This window comes from Drosophila novamexicana, unplaced genomic scaffold (assembly GCF_003285875.2).
Source record: "Drosophila novamexicana strain 15010-1031.04,08,12 unplaced genomic scaffold, DnovRS2.1 tig00004554-arrow-pilon, whole genome shotgun sequence".
NCBI lineage: Eukaryota > Metazoa > Arthropoda > Insecta > Diptera > Drosophilidae > Drosophila > Drosophila novamexicana.
The window spans coordinates 516,425-540,315 of NW_020825051.1; the positions used below are offsets into that span (position 1 = coordinate 516,425).

Genomic DNA, 23,891 nt, shown 5'->3' on the forward strand with positions numbered 1-23,891 from the left:
ACATATGGGAAAATGACTTTCTGAGAGCACAGTGTAAATTAACCTAAATCACATGTAAGCCGCTTGTCACACAACATTCTTAGAGCATATTAAAAAATGGCCGTGAGTTGGCAGTGTAAACCGCAGTAGACACACACACACACACACACACACACACACACATACACACACATGCATGCATGCATACATATGTACATGTTATTTACATACACACATGCATATCATAATCTCTATTTATCACGCTCCCACTCAGTATATCTATCTCTCTGTCTTTCTCCTTCGCAGATGATGTTTTATTCTCACGTCGCGGCCGCATGGGACGCATTGTGAGTCCGCGTCACACGCTTCCGCCGAACACAACGTGCACGTACCACTTTCACGGATATCCTGGTGACCTGATTTGGTTATCGTTCACCAGCTACAATCTACAGATACTGCAGCAGGCGATACACGACAACAATACGCTGGGACGGGTGAGTGAGAACGTTTGAGGCCCCAATCCAGATTTGGGGTTGGAGCTGGCTGGGCCTGTAACAGTTTGCATAAATGCATAAAATGCATGTTGGTCGATTGGGGAGTGGGAGGGAGGAACGTTAAATGGGCGAGTGGGTGAGCCGACGAGTGCTGCAGGAGCTGAAGTATCCGAGTTGTTTGCATTGTGTGCTTAAACGCGTCGCGCTCTATGCCAGTGGCGGATTCTCTTGGCTATTGTCTTGATTTCTATATATGCTATTAGTGCCAGTCGAGCGACACTTTGTCTTCTTACCCAATTAAAATGTGTGAGTAAAAAGCTAGTAACAAAAGCAAATAACGTACACACACATAGTTTATAATAAAGTAAAGGCTCCAGATATGTAATGATGGGGAGTATGGCCAAGGGATTTCGACATTCGTTTCAAGTCTAAATTCTAAAGTCAACCCTGAGGGTAAATGAAACTGCGTCAAAATGCGATGCACACAACAACTACAACAACACCAACTACAATGCAACTACTATGGCGAGTAGTGGCAAAAACAACAACAAACTCAGCAACAAAGACAAAGGCAACACCTTCTGTCACGCGGGTGTTGAGCACATTTTTAATGTGCTTTGTTGGCTGTCTAACGGCCTGTAAATTGTGTCAAGGTAGCTGTAACTGCAAGTAAAAACTATTCGCATATATAACAGCTGGTTGCAGGCGGGCAGCTGGGTGAAGTATGAAAGGCCAGTGATGGAGTAGTCGGAAGGGTGAGTGGGTCAAAGTGTCAGCGATAAACGAGTAACCGGTTTTTTAGGCCAAATGCTAAAGTCTTATCCGTAAATAACAGCGCGTCATTTGGTTAACATTTGTCGGTGCGTGACAGCATTAAGTAAACTGTGGGCGAGTTTCAGTTGCATAAGAGAACAGCTTTACATGTCCAGCTAACATTGATGTTTAGCAAATTAACATGTTATTAACAGCACCATGACTTATTCTAATTTAGCATGTAAAGGATTATCTCAAAGTAGTCTCTTTAAATGAGCTCTTTGCCTCGTCTTGTCATATGTGAGAAAATTGTCAGTGCATATAGAGTAGAATTTTTCCGTGTGTCTCGACACGTAAATTGTTCCAAGATACAAAACTTTTTCGGGTTTTCTTCTTCTTTCTTCTGTCTAGACACCAAAAGAGGCAGCATCTAATTTATTTTGGTAACAGACTTTTCAAAGCACTTGAGAAATTGTTAGGACTTGAACTTAGTGCCAATTAATTTGGAAAATCCCAATGCAGAGACACCTGAAAAAAAAATGAGAGCTCATCAGCTGTTCGTTAAGCTCTGCGTCCTTGTACAGCAAAAGAAGAAGACAGCAAAAAATGGATTCCAGGAACTCGCCCACTTCCTCTTCAAAAATTGGCGACAACAATTGCTCGCATCCTTGTTTTAGTCGCTGCTGGATGCAGTGTCCGTGTCAATTGCAGTAGCCTCACCTACACTTTAAATTGTAAAAAATGAAAAGCTGCCATCAGCGTAAAAACAACTGCAAGAGTAACTTGCTCCATCACACGCGCTCTCTCCCTCGTTCCATAATTTCCCCACCTACCCACTCACTCGGCCAGTGGCACAATAAAAAGTGACAGAACAAAAATATGTGTAAAATAAAACAGGGGCAACAGCAGTGGCAGCGGCAGCAGCAAAAACAGTTCATGAATTTTGTAACAGCAACAAAAGCGACAAAAACAAACAGCAGGTATAACAGCTACAACAACAATAACAACGACAATCAACACTTGGAGCATAAGACAGGCAAGGGGAAAGGGCGAGGGGGGTGGAAACAGTTCGTACGTGGGCTGATGCGAAATTGAAGAGAATTTGCAAAAAAAAAAAAGAAAACAACAAATAAAAAATTCCTAGAAAACTTTTTAAATTAAGAAGCAAAGTTAAAACACCAAGCAAAAAACATATGGGGCAGAAAGAGACAGGTAGAGAAAGAGAGGCAGACAGCGATTAGACAAAGATAAAAAGAGAAGAGCGCTACAAAATTGGGAGATTGCAGAACAATTCTAAAAAAATATATATATAAAAAAGAGGGCCTGATATAATACCGCGACATTTATGAGAACCACATTCAAGTGGTGACATTTGGCGGGCACCCTTCCGCAAAACTTCCATTCTCCTCCTTTCGCACGACTGTATGTAAGTGAGGCAAATTCCACGTGCGCACAGGAAAAACGAACCGACAAAGAAACCAGGAGCGGGAATCGGGGCAGGACTTTGGCGTACAGGAACGCCAATTTGAAGGCACTTAGCAGCTTTACAAGTTTGGCTTGAAACTGCCATGTGGTTGAGGGTCGGCAAACTTTAAAATTCTTTCATAAAAATGAAGACTAGGGAAGTCACAAAGCTTAAGGGCTTTCAATAAATGCACGGTAAATTATGAAAATAAGAAGAGCGCATAAAATGATGGGAAAACTTAAAAATATAAGAAAACGACAATCAAATAAAATCAAATTAGGAAGTAATCGAATCAACTTTATGTGGAGAACACAATTACATATCTTTCATAGTTTGCATATATGCACGAAATTGTAAATATAAACAAAACCGAAAAGAATAAGTCTACCAGAATGAAGGAATATATAAAAAACTATTTATCTGAGCTGAGAAAAGAAATAAAGAAATGTATAATACAAATAAATAAAGAATACTTTAAAAATATTCATAATATTTGCCTGAAATAGTAAATAATAAAAAAAAAAAGTAAAAAAAAACGTATTATCTGAGCTAACTAGGAAAAGTAAATTTAAAATAGAAATGTAATCTGAAAAGGAACATAACCTGAAGCCAATCAGTTTAAGGCGTCTTATTCTACAAAGCTAATGCCCCAACCAGTCCTCCCGCGCTCCATCTGATTTTGTTGTGCTTCATAGAAGCCACAGCTGTTTGTAACTGTCTTTTCATTATTAACACAGTCAACAATAATCACTGCCTAGACACGAAAAGGAAAACATTTCCAGCAGGCGTCTAGTGAAAATATTTAATGCCTGCAAACAGCCTGCTGGAGATGATGAAGAAGCAGACGAAGCAACAGAAGTAGAAGCAGAAGAGGCACAAAAACAACATGAAAACATGACAACAGCAGTGACAAAACGTGAAAAGACAAATAACTCACACTTGCCACTGACTCTCACTGCCGCTGTTTGAATATGTGACATATGACAAACATGCTGAATGATGGAGGAGGGGTTAAAGGGGCAACGAATTGTTGCCACTAACGGAATGCGAGCTGGCCGACAACAAGATAAACAGGCAAAAACTAACAGCAACAAAGCGGAGAGGCAGGGAGAACTTAAAAGAGAGAGAGAGAGAGAGAGAGAGAGTGGAAGAGGGAGTGAGAGCGAAAAGCTTAAAAAAAATGCGTTAAGACAAAGAGAAAAGCTCGTTAGCAGATGTGGATGCTTGGTAAGGAGTAAAACGTATGAGCATAGGAGGATTAGAATTTACTGTGGGGAAGAGCTCTGTTGATTAACAGCTGTAAAATTAAAAAATAACATTTGACGCAGCTACCCTATCTGAAGAGTTCTTTTGATGAACAGCTGCAAAATTGAATTTAAACATTTGAAGTATCTTCCGTGTTAAATTTATTAAATTAAATGACGAGTTTTCTTTAGTAACATTTGACAAATCAAACATTTACAATTGGTGTATGTTCTGCATCTAGGGATCTAATTAGCAGCTGTAAATTTAAATGGTCCATTTGGTGTATGCTTTCTATCTAGAGAGTTCTGTTGATTTACAGCTGTAAAATTGCATTAATTTATTACAAGCTGTAATATTCATAATTCTCTTATGAATCTGGAGTTCTTTAGATTATCATCTGAATAATTGAATCTAAACACATTGATTGTCTTCCGCGTCTGAGAGCTCTGTACACCTGTAAAGTTAATCAATAACATTTGTTATTTTTTTTTTTTTTGCTGTATCCTTTGCAGAGCGATTTGCCGCCTTGGATAACTCGTCTGCGTATGTGGGACAGTTACGGCACATATATGCCAATTAAGTCGACCAGCGTGACCACAGGACAGCCGCCGCCACCGCCGCCGGTGGCATCCTCGGCGGATGGGGGCAAACCCACGTTGTTGAATCAAAGCAACTATGGCAGCTATTACTACAGCGCCAGCAATCCAAAACTGAATCGCAATTTGCGCGTAAACATTGACAATGCCTGGAATCCAGTGGATACCTACATCTACGGGCCCACACAGTCGAGTGTGTTCAATCAGGAGAACAAGTATAGTGGCTATCAGGGCGGTGCTGGCGGCGCAGCATCTGCCGGCGGAGCTGCCTCTGCGGGCAAACAACTGGGCGGCATAAAGGACAGCCTCAACTATTTATCAGGTGGTAAGTCCGGCCGCGACGGCAGTGGAGCTTCGGCAGCAGCTGTCTTGAGCTCGGATAAGAATAGCCAAAGCGCTGTCTCCCTAATGAGCACCAAAGGCAAGCGACGTCTCATGCTGGAGATATACGACTACGAGACGCCCAAACTGTGCGATCACACGGCCATCGGCAGCGGAGTCAGCGGCAGCAGCGCTCTAATGGGTGGCAACAAGCAGCGGCCATGCAGCCCACTGGAAAGCTATGTGAGCACCGGCAGAGATTTGGTAAGTCAAATAAAAGGAAGAAAATTTCAAATGAAAGGTATATATGTATAAATATTGAATACATGTGTTGATTGTGGGTGGGATTAATCTAGAACCTGGATTCCTTCAGTGTGATGTATCGTCTCGGAAGTATATTTTAATGAACATCCTATACAAAGGAATTGACTTCTGATCTTTATATGGTGTTATTTCAAGTATATCTTTAAATATTATTATATTATTTTATTAATATTAATATCATATGTTAAGTATAGCCGGAACAAGTTCTCCAGCTGTCCTTAAAGACAGTTCAGATTTTCATATATACAGCTTTAACTTTTTTCCACCTTAAAAGTGTGCAACACTCGTGTTTGCAGACAAATGAGAATTTAAAGAAATGTTGCCTGCTTTTGGGCATTGGCTTGGAAATTTCATTGTTTACATGACAGTAAAAAAGTACAATTCGTTGAATTTAACAAAAGCCTCGAGTTTATATTTATTTAATTTGTTGTTTTTTTTTGCTAGTCTGCTGCACCTGGTCGCAGTGCTTGCAGAGGAGTGCTCAATTTGGCTCCCTCAACAATTACCTTGCAGCAAAGCAAGCCAACAAATTTGGCACAGTGCAAATTTGTATTTGCTTAAAACTTGACAAAATTAATCAAATTAAACACTCGAGTGCATCGCCAGACGTGCACAAATAACGACAAGCGGCAAGCGGCAAACGGCAAACGGAGCCAACGAAGCCAACGAATCCAGCCAGGCTGGAGAGTCACCCACGGCGACTTCTTTGCCTGCTGGCAAAATTCAAATACGCCAAAGCACACACAAGCCTGACTTTGGCGAGATGTTACTGGCAGTGGGAGGGGCTGGGGCACTGCGAGGGGGAGCTGGGCGCTAGGTACTGCGTACTAGCTGCGGGCCTCGCAAATAGAGGGTACCGCAATAAGCTTGCTTAGCCTTTTTGAATGTCGCAAATATGAACTGCAAATATTTTGACGCCAAATTGAAGCTGTGCCTGCTACACTGAGAGAAAACCGAAGGAACCAACAAGCATTCCAAAATGAAGAAATCAGCAATTCGGGTCATCATATTGTTAGTCAACACAATTTTGCAGTTCTTTGCTCTCGAGTTTTTGGAGATTTTCCCTGCTAACCATTTTTATTTTTTTTTGTTCTCTTTTTGCTCAGTGTACGTTTCGCACACTAATTTAAGGCCATTTTTGCTATGCTATTTGCAGAAACTGGAATTCCACACGCACACGGGCACCGCCCTGTTTCCTGCTCAATTTGCACTGAACTACGAGTTCGTGGACACAGAACAGGGCGGTGAAACATGGCCGGGTAGGCGTGGCGAGGATCCAGTGCCTCCGCTTTGTTCGCGTGTCTTTCGCAAACGCAAGGGCAACATCCAGGTGCCCAGGAATGTGTTCCTCTATGGCAGGGGCGGCGCCAAGAACATCACCTGCCTGTATCGCTTTGAGGCGGGCACCTCGGAGCGCGTCAAGCTGGTGCTCCATAATGTATCGTTCGGCGAGGGAACCGCCTGCACCACCGACTCGGATCTGCACACGGGCAGACCGCGGTGCAATCAACTGGATCCCGAGGGTCGCATCACCGAGCTGCGCCTGTACGATGTACCGTTCCGAGATGTGAAAATCCAATTGGGCTGCTTCTGTGACAACTCCAGCGCTCTGTACAGCAATGCGCCGTTGACCTTTGTCTCGCATTCGCGTATTATGGAACTGACCTTTACGGTGACCAGACTCAACATTTCCGAGGACTTTGCCGATGTTTTCTTCTCAGCCTCGTATGAGTTTAAGCGGCAGGCCGATTGCCGCAAACAGCTGAAACTGAAGGGCGCTGGCGGTGAGGATGAGCTTAAGTATCCGCTCAAGACACAGGACGCCAGCTGCGAGGGCCTGGCCTGGTACATAGAGGCCCAATCGCCAGAACGTTCGCTATTCGTGCAAACCTGGGGCGCCTATCTGCCCGTCGATCCCACCTCCGAGGATGCCATGCGCTGTCACACCAAGAATCGACTGATGGTCTACTCCGGCAGGCCGCTGAAGCCCATGCGTGTGGTTTGTCCAGCGCAGAGTGGTCCCAGGCCAACATCCCTGCACATATTCTCCGAGGACTGGACCAATGGACAGCCTTTGTTTATGAACAAGTAAGTAGAGTGCGCAGAATACCAATGAAATCGGCTGAATGCTCAAGTATGTATTATATTATTGAATTATTCGCGTACAGAACAGACAAAAAAGGTTAGAAAGCATATATGGCATATAGTCCAATTTATTTGGAGCTCTAAGCTATAGCTATAATACAACAGAATGACTAAAAGGAAATGAAATAAACAATTAATTTCACTTCAAGCCAAATTAAACTTTAAACTTTTGTCTTGCTGTTAAGCCAACGAATGTTTTTAATAAGCACAACTGTAAATCACACTAAGCTAGAATCTTACTATTTAGCGTTCAGCCCTATATGCTTTCAATCCAATACAAAAGTTACTTTAAAACGAGAAGACACTTTCAACGCTTAGTACAAAAAAAAACTTTTAGCTTCTATCAGCATAAAGCTTTTGTGTGCTTTATTAATTTAATCCTGCTTAAAGCAATAAATCAGACTTGTATCTTGCTTTCAGCAGTATTCTGCTCTTATAAGCTTTTATCGATCAATACAATTTAAGCAACTTCGAACAAAAGCTCAATATTAGTGCAAGAAATTACACTTTAAACATTAATCTTCCCATAAAGCTTTCAGCTGTACGCTTAAAGCTACTGTGTGCTTTCCAAGGCCTGTTTTATTCCCTGTTTGTTTCCGCTTTTCGCTCGGACAATGGCTTCTCATTGCATTATTCTGTTGCCAGCTTCAGCGGATATCACTGTGGCTTTTACTCAGTGAGTTGCAAAGCACTCGATTAATTATCTAAAAGGCTCGACACGCTCATTAGTTGACACTGTCTGGCCAGAGCAGGCGGGACACTGTCAATTACCCTTTGGGGTGTCATAAAAATATGTTTCCACATGGCCATGTGTGTGTTTTATATGTTTTTCTTCGTTTTGTCCTCTTTTTTTTTTGTATTTTGGGCGACAAATTTGAGCTGCACTTGCACATAAAATTGAATGGCAACACGTTTGCAGCAGCAACAGCAGCAGCCGCACAAAACTGACCAAAGCGGAGTTCATTCTGGTGGCACGCACCTTGAACATAAATTGCCGGAGCACACAACTCTACACATATAGCTGCTCTGGCTCTGTATTCTCCGCTCAACCCAAATGGATATTTTTGCATGCCTTTCAACATAGTCTCTGTGTGTTTGTGTGTCTGTGTGTCTGTCGGCCATGTTTGTTCGCCTCAATGGCTTTTTTTCCTTCTTTGTGCTCAATTTCCTGTGTTTTGTTGCCGCTGTAGCCATTTCCTGTTATTGCATTTTTAAGCAGCCTGTTTTTTTTTTTTTTTTGTTTTTGATGGAGCTCATAAGAGCTTCCAAATACCCGGAGTTCGAGCATCGGAGGGTCATACAAATTGTGAGCTGGCAGAAACGTTAGAAATACGAGCAGTTGTTAAATTCCAATTAGTTTGTGGGGGAAAAAAATAGAAACTAAAAACTTAAATTGAGAGGCTTTTTGAATTGGAGCTACTAAAATGTTATTTATATTTTGTTTGGAATTTATGCACGAACGAGCAAAGCTCACATGCGCATCTCATTAAAAAACATTTGCGTTTAAAGTGGCTCGGCAGATGGTCGAAATAATTTCCTGCAATATATAAAATGCCAGAGTGATATATTTTATGGTTTCAAACGGCAGACAGGGATTTTACATAGAGCTGCAATTGCGATCGGATTGTTTTGCGCGTCAATTAAACACATATTTGGCAGCCAAATCCAGCGCAGAAATTAAAGTTTGGTGATACACGGCATAAAGTATCTTCCAATACAGCCACAAAACTGGCTCAAATACAAAATTATTTAGTTTTAATTATGCTTGTGAACATGTTTGTCAACCTGAGAACTTAGCTAAAACCCTAAGCAGAGTACTAATAGTTCTAACAGCAAGTCTAAATGTTCTAATAAGCAGAAATATTTAGTTTTCCTCACCAAATGCAACAAGAGAATAAACTCGAATGTTATTCTAAATGACATTAGAAATGAATTATTCAAAATAATAATAATTCATAATATGTCAGCACAAATGCAGGTTGCAATTTATTGATGTCTGCCCTAAAATTATGTGCACGAAACTTTGCTGATGCTTTGAAACCCCAATTTACTTCCCACTTAAGGCACTCAATTTTAATATTATTGCAGCTTTGGCTTTATTTTGCACTTGAAAGCATTAAGACTCCACTAAATGCTATAATGTTAATGGCAAAATCATCGGCTGCGCCTTTGCGCACGCATTCTGCACCGTAGTCCTGACTTATTCCAAATGCAGTCGAAGCGTAGTGAATAATAAACGAGTATTTTCTCTATGGCAACTTGAGAGTTGCGCGTAATTAGTTGCACTTGAGCAACTGGCAGCGAAAGACCCAAAGAGATATCTGAGTGGGGTATTCCTTACTTTGCCCAAAACTTGCCTCAAAGTTATGTGGAGCATGGCGAGCAGCTGCATGACAGCCGCAGGGCGAGGATATGGGCACGGGACGTAGACAGACAAGCCGAAAATGTTTACAACTTTACACACACACACGCACGCACTTACATTCCGTTTATTCCTTGCAGGCCCATCAGTTTGGTGCTGGAGCCCATCCTTAAGGAGCCCGGTGACATAGCCTTCACATGGCTGGAGATACATCGCACTAAGAATGCGCTGCTGCAGCAATTGGACCTGCATGTGAACGCAAGCGTAACCACGGGCTTGGGTGTCCCACCCAGCGGTGGTGCAGCAGGTGGTGCTGGCGGTGCAGTTGTGGGCACTGGCAGCGCCGGCGTGGCTGGCGCCGGAGGCGTTGCGCCCAGCGCAACGGCCAACGAAACGCTGAACGAATTTGGTTTCTATCCCAAGGAGTCGGATTGCGAGTACAAATGCCCCGAAATTGATGCATGCATAGCGGCCAGTCTGTGGTGTGATGGTGAGTAGAGATTGCCAGTTGGGGAAAGCAACGCATGGGTTGTTCGAAAAGTGAAAAGGCTCGTGAAAATCGTATGTAGAAAATTTTAATTTTTATTTTAATTGCCCACGAAATTCCTTTTAACATATATTTTTAAAAAATGTTCCATATTTTTACTTTATTTTTAACTATAAATAAAATAAACTTCGGCCCCGCCGAAGTCTCAATACGCTTGCAGAAATATACGTAGCTTAATAGAGTTTTCATAGCAAAACTCGAGTACTTTATTTTGATAAGATCTTACTTATATGCCAAAAGCATTGCTGAGCTTGATTAAGACATCTTCAAAGTGCTACAAATTCCTATGCCACAAACCGTATGGCAGCTTTATGATGAATAAATATTGTAAAGATTTTGCGCTTATATCATGAAAAAATAAGTTTAACAAAAAACCACAAAGTTTCATACTTATAAAACTATAGCAGCTTTATATATGATATGGCGCTCCAATGTTGATAAGATTTTGCGAATATGCTTAGCTAAGTATGATTAGGATAATAAATCAATAATGAGAAGGGTTTTTAAAGAATCCAATTTTAAACTAATCGTTCTTATGTGAACTATATGATACAGTGCTCCGGTTCGGCTGATTCTGCCTTACATAAGTAACGCCTGTAATCAATATATGAACCTATTGTGCAGTTCCACAAGACCAAATCGATTAATTAACAGCTTCGGAGGCGACTTCTGCTGTGCATTATAAGTTTATACAACCCTCTGCAAGGGTATGCGTTCTGGCCAGTTTGTAGTCTGCAATTGGCCAAGTTACAATTATAAGTTTTCTTCTGTTTTTGTTAAGTTTTTGAACCAATATAATTGGCAAACTTTTTGACCAACCCTCGCGAAGACATAAGTTTGCATTACGTGTACGTGATTTGGAGCTGGTTGCGATTGCCATTGCTGTTGCTGTTGCTGTTGCATTTGCTGTCCAACAGCCCAACGCCTGTGAATAGGCAACAGAAATTTCACTTGTGGTTGCTTCTGTGTTAATTTCATTGCAAGCTGCTGGCCACGTTTTTGTAATCAGGCAAAGTTTCCTGACAACTGCACAAAGCTGCTGCTGCTGCTGCTTCTGCTGCGGGCTATGTCCACCAAAGAACGCCCGAAAATATCTTTCACAAAAGTTTGTCCGTCTGGCAGTTGCAGTCCGCAACAGCTGCCACCAAGTTGCTGGCTGCAGCTGCAGGGAGCGGGACTCGCCTTTTAGCTTCAATTATTTATGGGCAGCCAGGCGCGTCTGCAACTGAGCTGCTTAACCAAAAAGGCAGCGTGCATTAAACAAGCTAACCAAGCAGACCAGCAACCAGGCCGGATAAGGCAACCAACCAAGGCAACCCAATCCGAGTCTCAAACCCAGCCCTAACCCCAACCAACCAGGGAGCACTCAAGTGACACTAGCCGACGGCGGCGGGTCTTTCAATTTGGCAACCAGCGAGGCGAACCTGTAACCTGACCACAGATTTCTTTTCAATCATTCGCTCGTATCTGCTTTGCAGGTCATCACAACTGTCCCAGCGGCTTCGATGAGTCCGAGGAGGAGTGCGGCACAGCTCGGAAGCTGCTCGAGCTGCCCGGCGGCGTATTTGCGGCATTGGGTTGCATTGCCGCAGCGTTGACCGCCTGCCTCATATTCTGCATGTTTGGGCTGATGCGCAAGCGAAAAAAGTCGGTGGTGCAGAAAAGCGGTGGATTCATGAACGGTGCCAATGGCAATGGCAATGTGCCAGCGCCCTGCAGCATTGGCACTCTGAAGAAGGACTTCCAGAAGGAGGCGCTCTACATTGATCCGGCGTCCTGACATCCACTACAGCCGGTGGAGTACATACATGTGGATCGAGAAACCACCGTGTGATATGTTGCCGCCGGCTATGGCTTGTACGAGCAAATTGAGCAAGGCCTGAGCATTGCCTGACCGGAGCAGAAACAGGAACAGGAGCGGGATCAGGAGCGGGAGCGGGATCTGAATTTGAAGCGTGAGCGTGAGCAGATGCTGCAGGTAGAGCAACTGGAGATTATTGTTGGCCCGGTACAGGATCTGGCATGGAGGTTTTAAAGTACGGATGAGTTAGTGCAAAAGGGATTTAAATTGAGCCAAACAGGGAGAAAGAGAACTAAAGCTAAATTGTAAGTTCGTAACTTTTCTAAGCGCTTCAAAGAAAAAAAGTAAAACAAAAAATAATGTAAAACACGAGAGGGAGAGGGAGTGTGTGTGTGTGGATGTGGGTGTGGGTGTGGGTGTATAGACATAAGCATAAGATTATAAATACGAGTAGCTATGTGTATAGCATTGGGTTCTTAGCTAAAAACACCTTTAATTTAGTCGATCTTCACTGCCTGGCAAGTTCTGTATATAAGTATTCGAAAAAACTAAAAGAAGAGCAGTTTTTTTTAGTTATATTGTATTTTCGATTATTGTAGAACCATTAAATATTATTTACTATTATAGAACTTAAAATTGCGTTTGAAAATTGCTTTTAAGCTAGAAAAATCTTTATTCAGAGATCCAAATATTTAAATTATAACCTTCAAATAATGACAATTTGATTTATTTTGCTTAAGTTGTTTGTTTGCATCAAATAATTCATTTAAAATGTTTATGGTTTAGAAAAGGAATACTCTCTTTTATTAAGGAAAATGTAGTTTCTTTAATTGACAATTTCTTTTAAAATTCTGCTATTAATTTTTTTGAATTTGCCTTTTTTCATTACTTCTAATATATTGATTTATTCTTATACAACACCACATTTAAATTTAACAAACTGCATTGATATTTTAAGGTCAGAAATTGGCTTTATTATATGGTATATATATACTAGATCATTGTCTTATATGACCTGGTTTTTTATTTCTCATTTAAGCTGCAGCTGAAAAGCAAAAACTACTGTAAGTTAGGTACCTTAAATATGGTTAGGACAGTACTTAAAAGAAGCCATTGACGCATTAAGCATAGCGCACATAGCACACAGAAGAGGAAAAAACCAAATTAGTTAAAATTAGCAACAAAATGCAAAAAGATCAGAAATTACAATTAAATTGTATAAAAGTCAGAGCAAAACTCTAGAAAACTTAAAGAATATGCAACATTGCTGCGTAAGAGTATTGAAAGTTAGGCATAGTTACGATTATATAACTGTTAGCTGCATTTGAAGGGAGGGGCAAGTGAAAAATCTCGACAGTGTTGTGATCCATGGCATGCACATACTGAACTATATTTAACTAAACTATAAACTAAGCAACTAATGCATTCAATTCAACAGTTGAGGCAGTTATCATACGATATTATGAGTATGCATAGGCATAGGCGTAGGCTTAGTCTATGAAAAGAAAGCAGCACGTGGGTTTTTTAGCACAGCACAGCACACTCACACACACACCCGCGCACACACATAGTAACACCAATTGAACAACATCACATAGTGGTTTAATTGTTATAAATTAATTCAATTAATAAATAATTAGAACGGTGTTAACCAAACATTCAACAATAACAACAACAACAACAAATGTTTACACGATTATCACAAGAAACTGCCATAAAATGTCTTCAAATCTTCAAATATTCAAATCTATTGAATTGCATTTTAATGTGTTTATGTGTGCTGCAAATATGTTAATATATATATTTTTTATATTATTTAACTTAGTTTTGCCACTTTTGAAGAATCGATATTTTTAAGACCTATTTTATTTCACTCAATATGCACTGAGGTCTCCAAACCACTTGAGACAACAAAAAAAAAAAATAAAAATAAATAAAATACATAAAAACAATTTCCTAATGATATTATAAATAAATAGCATTTAACATAAAACAATTTGTAAAAACACACAACACACAGATATAGAGTATGATACGAATCTAGAGTAATTTATGCCAATTGTATGCAGCACTAGATTCTAAGACATAGCCCCATAATTACAATGAATTTTTGGCAGTTTTTCCAATAGAAAACATAAGCGAAATGAGAAACTCATTTAAATGTATGCATAAGACAAATATACTTTATTTTAAATGCACTTAACATATAAATATATATATATAAATTGTAAGAAAATACCAAAAGCCAGCATTTGCCAGCAGGAAATTTATAGAAACGCGCAGCTAGAATTCCCATAGCAAAGATCAATAAAATCCATTAAAGTTTCACCTTTATACAAGGAAAGCAAATAGAAACTTGTAAAAAGGCGAAAAACGAATAACAAATAATGTCAAAGGTGTTTTAGTTTCATTTTTGACAACATATAAACCATTATATGTATTAATAGCCAAAACGCGCACTTTGTACAATTTTATGAAACTATTGTTATTATTTTGCCACACAAAAATAATAATAAACAATAACTAAATCCACAACATGGCATATTTACATATGTATAAGCATAAAACGAAAAAAAAAATAATACCGAAAATCAATTAAAAACAATTGGTGCATAGGCCAAATTCAAATTTCTGTTCACAGACAGAAATTAAAAAAAAAATATATATATATATATATATATATATATAGGAAAGGTGACAGAGCATTCAAGAGGTAGCTTTAAATAAGGTTACAACGTTTTCGGTCACAATTGCAATCACAAAGTCACAGAGTCACAGGCACACAGTCACAGTAAAAGTCACGTTCACGTCGTTTCGGTTCAGTTCCTTCACACACATGACAACAAACTATGGAAAAATTTTTGTGCCAACTGTGTTTAAAGTACATTCCATTCCGTAAACAAAAAACGTTCAAGAAATTGAATTATGCCAGCACATAAAACATTGCATGTAATTTATTCGAAGCCCAAACAAAAACCAAATTTCAAGTAATGAAATGTGCGGCAGGTGACGCTGGTAGATAATAAAGAAATAAATAAATACAGCAGCTGTGTAAATAGTCAACGCATGTTGAAGAATGAAAGATTGAAAAATCCACAAAATGAAACTTCGAAGACAACCAGAGAAAAACTGTCAAATTTTTAAAAAGGTTTTTTTTCCACTTTGGGATTGCTCATGAATTGTGCATTATGTTTTCAATTGTACGACGTAAATTTCACTTGTATGATAAACAAAATGAAATATTTATAAATATATAAACAAACAAAAAAAAAAAACAACAACAACAAAAAATCAAATATAAATAGTATTATATAGTATGAACAAGAAAGAAAACTTATAATGATGACGCACTGAATCAAATAGATGAAACGAGTATTTAAAACAAGACAATTAAAAACAACAAAAACAACTTAAACAAGAATTTTAAAAATACAATCCGCTTGTTTCATTCAAAATCGGGTTAACTACATTCTGCACAGCTGCCGGCCCCAACATGGCGCTGATTGCCCCACATCCTGTGTTTGGACTGACCAATAGCCGGTGTTAAAGTTAAGGCACCTGCCAAGGCTCGAGGCGGGCCAGTTTGTTGCCACTGTGGGCACCCGGCTGGGCCTGGGTTGTTTGACCCGCATAGCATATAAGCCACCAACAGCCGCCGGTTCTATGCCCTGTTCTTGCTGTTGCTGTAGTTGTCACCAGCCTGGCTGTGTGCTCAACTGTGGCGCTGTTTATTGCCGCCAGCTGACTAAACTCCACTCTGTTTTGGGACCTGACCAACACCAGACTAGGCAAAATAGCGTTGATAAGCCTAACTGCAAGACCTGCTAAAAAAAAAAAACAAGACTAAAAACAATGTAGCGAGAGTTGACACTGAAATTCATGTTGTTGATTTTTTATTCTATCCATCTAGCCTACATATGGTTAAAACTTAATTAATGTACTGGCTACTAATTCCTTCGGCTAGTAACTGATGGTAAAATTCTCATGCTGTCAAATAAATTAATTAAAAATAGATTAATTGATTTATTAAACGGCTTTTAAGTTCGTTATTGTCCTATGTGCTTCTTTATTTATATAAATGCGCCGGGTTTTTAACAATATATAAAATACTTTATATTGTGGGAATATTATTTTAAAAAATACTCAATATGATATCTGACAAAAGTTAACTGGCCATAAAACAGATAACATCAAATAGATAACACTATTCAAGCGATTATACTTCTTGTGTCTCTAAGAATAGAGTATCATATAACTAAAATGTGTGTGCGCTAAATTCTTCTATTTTAAGTTTACTTTCACAATTTCATTGAATTTAGTTTTAAGACAAGCAAAATTGCATTTTCAAAATAAAAGTATTCAAAAATCTAGCAGCCAAAAACTCCTTGAGCACACCTCGCAGCAGTTGCTGAGTCCACAAACATGCGCAAATGTACTTGTATATTTGTATTTGCGCCGAGGGCCAATTGAAGTTGTTTACAATTGCCAGTTCAGCACAATTGCTACGCCAGGAACAACACCTACAACAACAACATAAACAACAACAACTGCAGCCAGGTAAAAACTTATTGCCGTTGCAATTGCAACTGATAAACTGACAGATTGACGACAGTTTTGAACAACTGCTCGCTTGGTCTTTCTCTCTTAGTACAAGGTGTGCTCCAGCCGAATAAATACAAAACACAAAATGTCCAGAGCTTCTCATAAATGATCAACATTATGATGATCATCATTATACTGGTGGTTATTTGTGTGGAAAATATGACAAATCAAATTCATTTTTCTACTTGCATGCATTTTTAAGCCTTGCAATCCGATGACAGGTATGCAGATATTTCTTGAACAATTTCATTATTGATTCACGATTGCATATCGGATTTCAATTGAGGCTGTCTGCAATTGGGTTTTATGTAATGCACCTCCTCCCACTCTGGCATACTCTCCCTCCCTTTCCCTTTCACTCTTCTTTTCTATCTCTCACCTGGCCGTTAATTGTGACAGCTACCAATTGTCATTAACGTAAACAAAACGACGGCACAAGCCGCCACCTTTTGAATATTTTTAATCTTGTCTGTTAAAGTGCCTTTTTTTATACTTTGCTTGACTTTGCGTTTTTTGGTTTTTTATCAAGAAATTTACATGAATTTTCAGCTTGTTGCAAAAAGTATAAACAATCAGTTTTTTGCTATTCGACTTCGTAAAAAACCAATAAATAATTATAAGTAATTCGAAAAGCCCAGCACATGGAAATGTGTAAACGCTTTATTTTTGACCAACAGCCGTCAGACGCCAGTCCGAAAATTGAGCAAACCGTAACTGAACAGTGCTGCAAAAAAGTATGCACACTTAGGTGGTGGGAATTTCGGAATATATATACACTGAAATTGCAAAAAAAGTGTGTCGATTGGAAATGATATGTTTAAAACTTTCTTACAAACTGCTGCTCAGCAACTTTAAGAAGAAAACATTTTAAATGTTGCGCTACTACGTGATTCTCATAAATTCAAGTAAGCCTAACCAGTTTTCAAGTTTAATTAAAAGTGTAATTTTATTTATTTTCATAAGTGCTTGCAATCTAATAATATTTTTTGAATTCAAATACTTATGTTGTTGTGGTTATTTGTATATATATATTTATATTTATATCATTTCATATGTATTACAAAACTATATATTATTACATATATTACAAAAATAACATTTCGCTTTTTCTTTCTTTTTTCAGTTAAGTGAATATAAAATTTTTTTTCGTATTATTTGTGGATATTAAACAATCTTGCGTGTATATTAATTTTCGGGGTAAGTTCATTTATTTATATATTACAATTCATGTCTGGGTATGGTATGGTATCGGTATTCCGATAATTAGGAATCGATATAAGTGTCAGTACACAGTTTTATTGGACTCACTGTTCTGCAAATGACCAAAGGCGTTTTAGGGTCAATGAGCTCCATAGGCCACAAGTGCGAGACTGAAAATGTAAATATAATTAATTTCTACTGAAATTTCATATTCTTGCTTAACAAATTTTGCGCAGAGTGAATATATATTTCTACAGCAAAGAAGAAGTTTAAAGACGGGTATCTCAGAAATAAATGCTAATCGTTGGCCGGAAAGGTCAAGTTCTTTTCCATTGGGCGGTTCAAAGGCAAACCAGTTTCCGTATAGTTCCAAAAGAAAGATAGATATAAGTAGAAAGGAATTTGAAGCCGTCAAATGCTAATGTTGTAGAAAAATGCATGCTACTTAACCGAGTCGAGAAGAGGTAAAAAGACCAACTGTTCAAAGACTGACAAACATCAATTGTTTCTGTTAGCTGTTTGTGTAGTTGTGTTCCTAGTTTTTTGATAGCCATATGCTGGGCTGGCAATTTGTTTAAATATTAGCGACCCAAATAGACCAGAAGTGGATTATGATGCCAACAGGCAGTAAAAAAAACGTTAAAACATTGTGACAATAACAAAATGCAGACATCAAATGGCGCACAGTGGCGTCCAATTTATTGGGACTATGGCCCTCTTTGGCAAAGAGAAAAAGAGAGCGGCTTTGCTGAAGAGATGCCGAGCTGACTTCAAATCGAATGAGTGCGCAAAAGAAAAAGGTAAAAGCAGCTGGCGAAACAACAACAAACGGTAAACGTAACTAGCGCTTGGCGCAAACGCAGACGCCGACGTTGACGGCGCGGCTGACGTCGCAGCGCAGAGCGCTGATCAGCGCTTGGACTTGGCCAAAAAGGCGGCCAAGCGCTCACAGGAACATTCAGTTGTGCCGCGAACGTTGTGCGCTTCACACGTCACTCTCCCGCTGCAGTGCCGGGCTGTCAGTTAACAGTTATACCGAAAAGCTTACAGCATTTAACTGCAACTTGTGACAGTGGCAAGCAAAGAATTAGAAAAGCTTTTCAACAATCCAAGAACTGTGTAAGCTGTGATCTCTCGCGTATTTCACTTCGTGTGTGTGTGTGTGTGCGCGCGCGTTTCTAAAATGTCTCTCAACGCGGACCGTTCCTACAAAATGAAGCTGCGCGATGTGGAAAACGCCTTCAAATATAGACGCATACCGTATCCGAAGCGGTAAGTCGAAATACTCTTAACTATATTCTCCAAAAACATTCCAAGTCGAGCATTTTATTCTGTTATTAAGTTTTTTTTGATTGGAATTGGCCCCGTTTAATGAGAATCGGCCACAGGCAATGCGCTCGAATTAAATTAATCACGTATGTAATTGAAAACCGGTCATAATTACTTATTGGATGCTGCGCACTCAGTTCCAACTTGACGTGCACTCGATTCTCGGTTCTGTTAACTTTCGGTTTTTACTCAGCTTGCCAACTTTGGCAGCGAGCAAAAGTGAAACGTTTTTTCTCACTGCAGGTGAGAAAATCATACAGAAACGCATTTCATGGTCAGCTGCTGAGGCTGCGGCTGCGGCTGCAATAGGTATCCAATCAGAATTCTCTCAACGTGCTCCAGTTTAAAATAACTTTAAGCCAACTTGCAGTATTTGGTTATTTTTTTTTCTGGTCGATTGTTCTGCAGTCATATTTCATTTCGTGTTGCCAGCAATTGTTGAGCAGCTTCGGGGCCAGTTTTTTTGAAACAATTTTTTCGTTAGCCCGAACTATGCTCGAAAACAAGAACAGAGCGCGCCAAAGCCAAAAGAAAACCTCGAAAACTCAAATTCAAACGCCAACTCGAGTATCTCAAGTAGCCCCCACTTCAACTAGCAATACTTCTTTGTTGTTTTTCTTTTCCTATTATATATTTTTTGTTGCTTAGTTTTTGTCTGGGTTCTTGGCTGCCTTTTAAAGAGCTCAGCGCTGGCCGCCCGCTCATTAGTCGCTGGCCGGGCCATAGCGGGCCATTAGTTAAGGTGTTTTGGCCAGGCCCGTACCGGGGCTCGTTCGCAGCGTCCGCTCATTGTGCAACTTGTGGCAGACCCAAATGTGTTGCAATTGAGAGCGCATTAGATGTAAACTAATGATATACTGAACACACACTTGTTATGGCCTAATTGGTATTTAAAAATGCTTTGATTTTTTTATTTGCCTGTGGGTATAGGTTTATTTGAAAAGTTAACTAGCGAAAAATATAGGTAGGGAAAAATAAACAGAGTTTAGGTAAAGAAATGAAAAGTCCTTAAAGTTCACTTTAAATCAGTTTCACGGTTCACAAACCTATTCCCTGCCTTCGGGCTCGGTTTGTGCAGCTATTCTGCTCTCCCTTTGGCTCAAATTTTGTTAACAATTTTGTTATATTTGAGAAAGAGCACATAACATTTTAGTTTACATGTGCCCGTTGCACTGAGAATATTGCAAGCCGTAAATATTTTCATATGCAAAAACGGGCTAGATTATAACCCTAACCAAAAAATTGGCATCTGCCAAATATGGCTAGATAAATCCAAGTGTTGGGACCAAATGCATTTCGACTTTAGGGTTTTTGAATAGATTTTCATGTTAAGTCAACAAAGAATTGGGGGTGGGTCTGGTTTGTAGTTCCGGATTCGAACCAGCTAGCAGCCTAGACTTAAATATATTTCGTTTAGTTTTTTGCACCTTTCGATTAATAATTAAATTAGGCTATCAAAATATTAATTGGCTAAACGCAATCTAGATTGGATTGAATGTAAGGATTATTAAATTTAACATACATATATCTAGCTTATCCTGTCCCCACTAAATCAGCGCGATATTAATTTTGTCAATTAATCCTGCTGTCATGTTTAAAGACCTGCTATATATTAAAATACTTTACTCATTTATAAATTAATTGCATGAATTTGTTGGCGCTCTGAGAGGAGACTTGCATTAAATTTAACGCTCATTTTGACAATTTCACGCATCGTTCGTTTGTTATTTAAATTTCTCATTTAGTCAGTCATTCAATCAATCATTCGGTAAACAGCTTTTATTTTTATTTATGCGCAGAAACAGTTTTAATTGCTATTGCAATTAACCGTAAAAGACAAACTCCTGTTTTTACCATCAAGTTAAATATATATTTACTGTCTGGAAAGTGGAAATGTGTTAAAATGGAAATAATGAAAACAAAATCAGAATCAACTACAAATATTGATGCATGCAGCCGAGCACTGTGCTTTATTTACTCAACGCCTTTTGTTGTTGCTCCCAATTGATATTAATTAAATTAATTAATTGCCAAATCGATGCCTGAATTTATTAACGGACGCTGCTTTCGCTAACAAAGTTAACAGTAGAATGCCAGGAGATTTTAAGTGCTCTCTAGCTACTTGTGTAAACATTTATACACACGAATATGCACTTATTAATTAACTAGCCATTTCGCAAAGCGTTGCAATTCAGTGGGCTTGTTTTTTATATTTTTCATTTATTTTTTACAATTAAATTTATAGCTTGTTTTAATGCAAATTAAAAGCTGCTGTTAAGTACAGCTCTGGCACTGTTAAGCGTGCTTACATAGTTATGTTAACAAGCCTAGAAACTGTTTGATAACTGCGAACGGCTTCAGGGTACTTAACAGCTTCACTTAACGCAACCATTTGTAACCAAATCCGCAGCTCAAATGAAAACGTATCAAATTAATCGTTCAATATATGCGGCTATCAATAAAATTCACTTTTGTTTTTATATTTTTATTACTGCACAGCGATGTGACGTCACAAACAACAAGCGCTGCATAATTAATTAGAACTATTGCGCTTGCAGCATGTGAACGTAAAGGGATAAGCAAAGTCAAAGCTTAGCAACTGTTTCTGATAGCTGCACCAGTGCTCTCTCTCGCTCTCTCTCTCTCTCTCTCTCTTTCCGTCGCTTGCTCAGCATTTGGCACCTGCGCTTGTGGCTGCTTGTATCTTCTTTGATCGACGCCGCTGCGCTGCTGCTGCGCTGCTACTTTTGGTAGTCGCACTGTTTGATAACAATTATGGCACGCCCTGCTTGATGACAGTTATGTGATTTGCTTGGCAGATATTCAATGGAAACCATTTGCAGCACTTGGGCGCATAGAAAAGCTAATAATTACAGCTTTCTTGTAATAGGTGTGACGGCTTGCCAAATAAACGCACGCACACGCACACACATTCGCACATAGTTTTTGCGCTTGGAAGTATCAACAATTAATTAACTGTATGCCGGCAACGTCGTCGCCGCTAAAATTGCTTCGTTTGCAAGTTTGCGTCGTTTCTTTGCCTTTCCGTTTGTGCTTTTTATTTACAACAAAAATGTGCATGCGACTGCATACGGGAGCGGAAGCTTTGACAGTTAGCTGGCTAGAGCTGATTCTGGACTTTTCTCACACATTTAGATGCTGTGATTTCTGCTACCCTGTTAACCACATGTTACCCACACAGAAGCTTTGACAGTTTTTCGCGAGAACTGAGAGCAGCCCAAATGACGCTCTGCTTATGCTCGCAGAGAAGTTATTGGTAGCATCGGTCATGCTGCTCTTTCACCCGCATGTTAAGCGCCGCTTAAGCTTTGCATGTTAACAGATCTTTTTGCACGCAATTCATTTCGAGTGAAAGCCTTAAATTGTTTACATTGTAACCGAACGTTATAGCAATTTTATGGCTGCAACCGTTTAACGCCTTTATGATGACATAAAAACAAGCACGAAAGACAGACACGCCCGCCCACAGCCCGCCCAACCTGCTGGACTAGTATAAAAGTATAAAAGTTATTAGTTATAATAAATATATGAACATGGGGGACAGTGACTAATTAACTTTCGCATAATTTTAATTTTTGCTCTGTGAGCTCCAAAAGCAACGCCTCTGCCCTCCCATTGGGGGACTTGTTGTATTATGTAAAGCGGTCAAAAGTCGCGCTCGCAGCCAAATTCGCATTATTTCACTGTGTAAAGTCTAAATTGAAAAATAAAAAGCACAAAAAAAAAAAAAAAACAATATACTATAAGTTAAAAACTGATTAACACAATCATGTGAAAAATGTGCAACACAACAGTTTTGGCTAAAAATAACAAACAACAGCAAAATGTGGAAATTAAGTGAATAGCTTTCACTTGATATACAAATATGGCCCACGCGGACCATCTGCAAGTGGGCGGGGTTGGCAATGCGTAACGACGAGCCTTAATGATAATGCTGCTTACCATTTGTAATTATTGTTGTTGTTGTGCTTTTGGCACGCGTTTGAGTCCATTTAAGTATCAAGAAATGTTTGTTTGAGTATAATGAAAATCTCCTTGTCACATCAAGAAATATATTTTGCATAACAGATGCCTATCATAAGCGATCTCAGATTGCTAAAAGAAACTCAACTGCCTAGGCAGTTCTAGAAAAAAGCTAAATATATGTATTTATTTTAACACTTAAGTGACTAAAGCTCCAATGCAAATCCGTGTTAAATACTCGGACTAACCCACACATTGACAATTCTCTTAATTGCTGACTCTGCTGGCGTAGCCCTAAAAGCCACCACTTAGCACCGCCGAAATGCTCGGAAAGAGCTTCGAATACCTGCATCCGAAATTGTGCCGACTGCTAATTGCTCTTTAATTGGAGGCGGCATTGCTAAAATCGTAGCGTCCATTGCTTTCACTTTACGCCCAAACCGGCGGCATCTAATCGATTGTGACAGTTCTGCGTCGCACGGGGAGTGGTGAGGGAGGAAGGGAGGTGGAGGGTCGTCTAATGGTGGAACCACCCAGCGAGTCTGGGTGCCAGTTGAAGGCGGTTTCTACGCTCTTTGGTAACCCGAGCATGTTCCAGTCTCAGGGGCCATAAAAAATTCTGCTCGCTAAGTAGCTGGCGCCCATAAATCTGCGCCGTGTACTGTAGTTAAGGTGATTTACATACTTGGAAGACTCGCCCCTTCGTCTTCATCTGCATCTCTGTTACCATACTCTAGGCTGGGT

At 39.6% G+C, this 23,891-nt stretch overlaps 2 protein-coding genes across 7 annotated transcripts in view; both read left to right on the plus strand.

The window, feature by feature from the left end:
* Positions 1 to 23,891, plus strand: part of LOC115769857 — a 147,795-nt gene that overhangs the window by 106,444 nt on the left and 17,460 nt on the right. Inside the window, exons 11-16 of one of the 2 annotated variants that reach the window (XM_030714843.1) lie at positions 286 to 473; positions 4,449 to 5,117; positions 6,334 to 7,265; positions 9,825 to 10,174; positions 11,710 to 12,337; positions 17,758 to 17,831. In XM_030714843.1, coding sequence (XP_030570703.1) covers positions 286 to 473; positions 4,449 to 5,117; positions 6,334 to 7,265; positions 9,825 to 10,174; positions 11,710 to 12,011 — 2,441 coding nt within the window. In that variant the 3' untranslated portion in view covers positions 12,012 to 12,337; positions 17,758 to 17,831. The remainder of the gene's footprint in view (positions 1 to 285; positions 474 to 4,448; positions 5,118 to 6,333; positions 7,266 to 9,824; positions 10,175 to 11,709; positions 12,338 to 17,757; positions 17,832 to 23,891) is intronic. The other variant, XM_030714844.1, reaches the window with a different exon arrangement.
* The window catches only part of LOC115769860 (heparan sulfate 2-O-sulfotransferase pipe-like), a 41,942-nt gene continuing 36,885 nt past the window's right edge, over positions 18,835 to 23,891 (plus strand). For 3 of the 5 annotated variants that reach the window (XM_030714851.1, XM_030714850.1, XM_030714852.1), the window contains exon 1: positions 18,847 to 19,106. In XM_030714851.1, the coding sequence (XP_030570711.1) occupies positions 19,018 to 19,106 (89 nt within the window). In that variant the 5' untranslated portion in view covers positions 18,847 to 19,017. Of the gene's footprint in view, positions 19,107 to 23,891 lie in introns of all 5 variants that reach the window. The other 2 variants (XM_030714849.1, XM_030714858.1) reach the window with 2 other exon arrangements.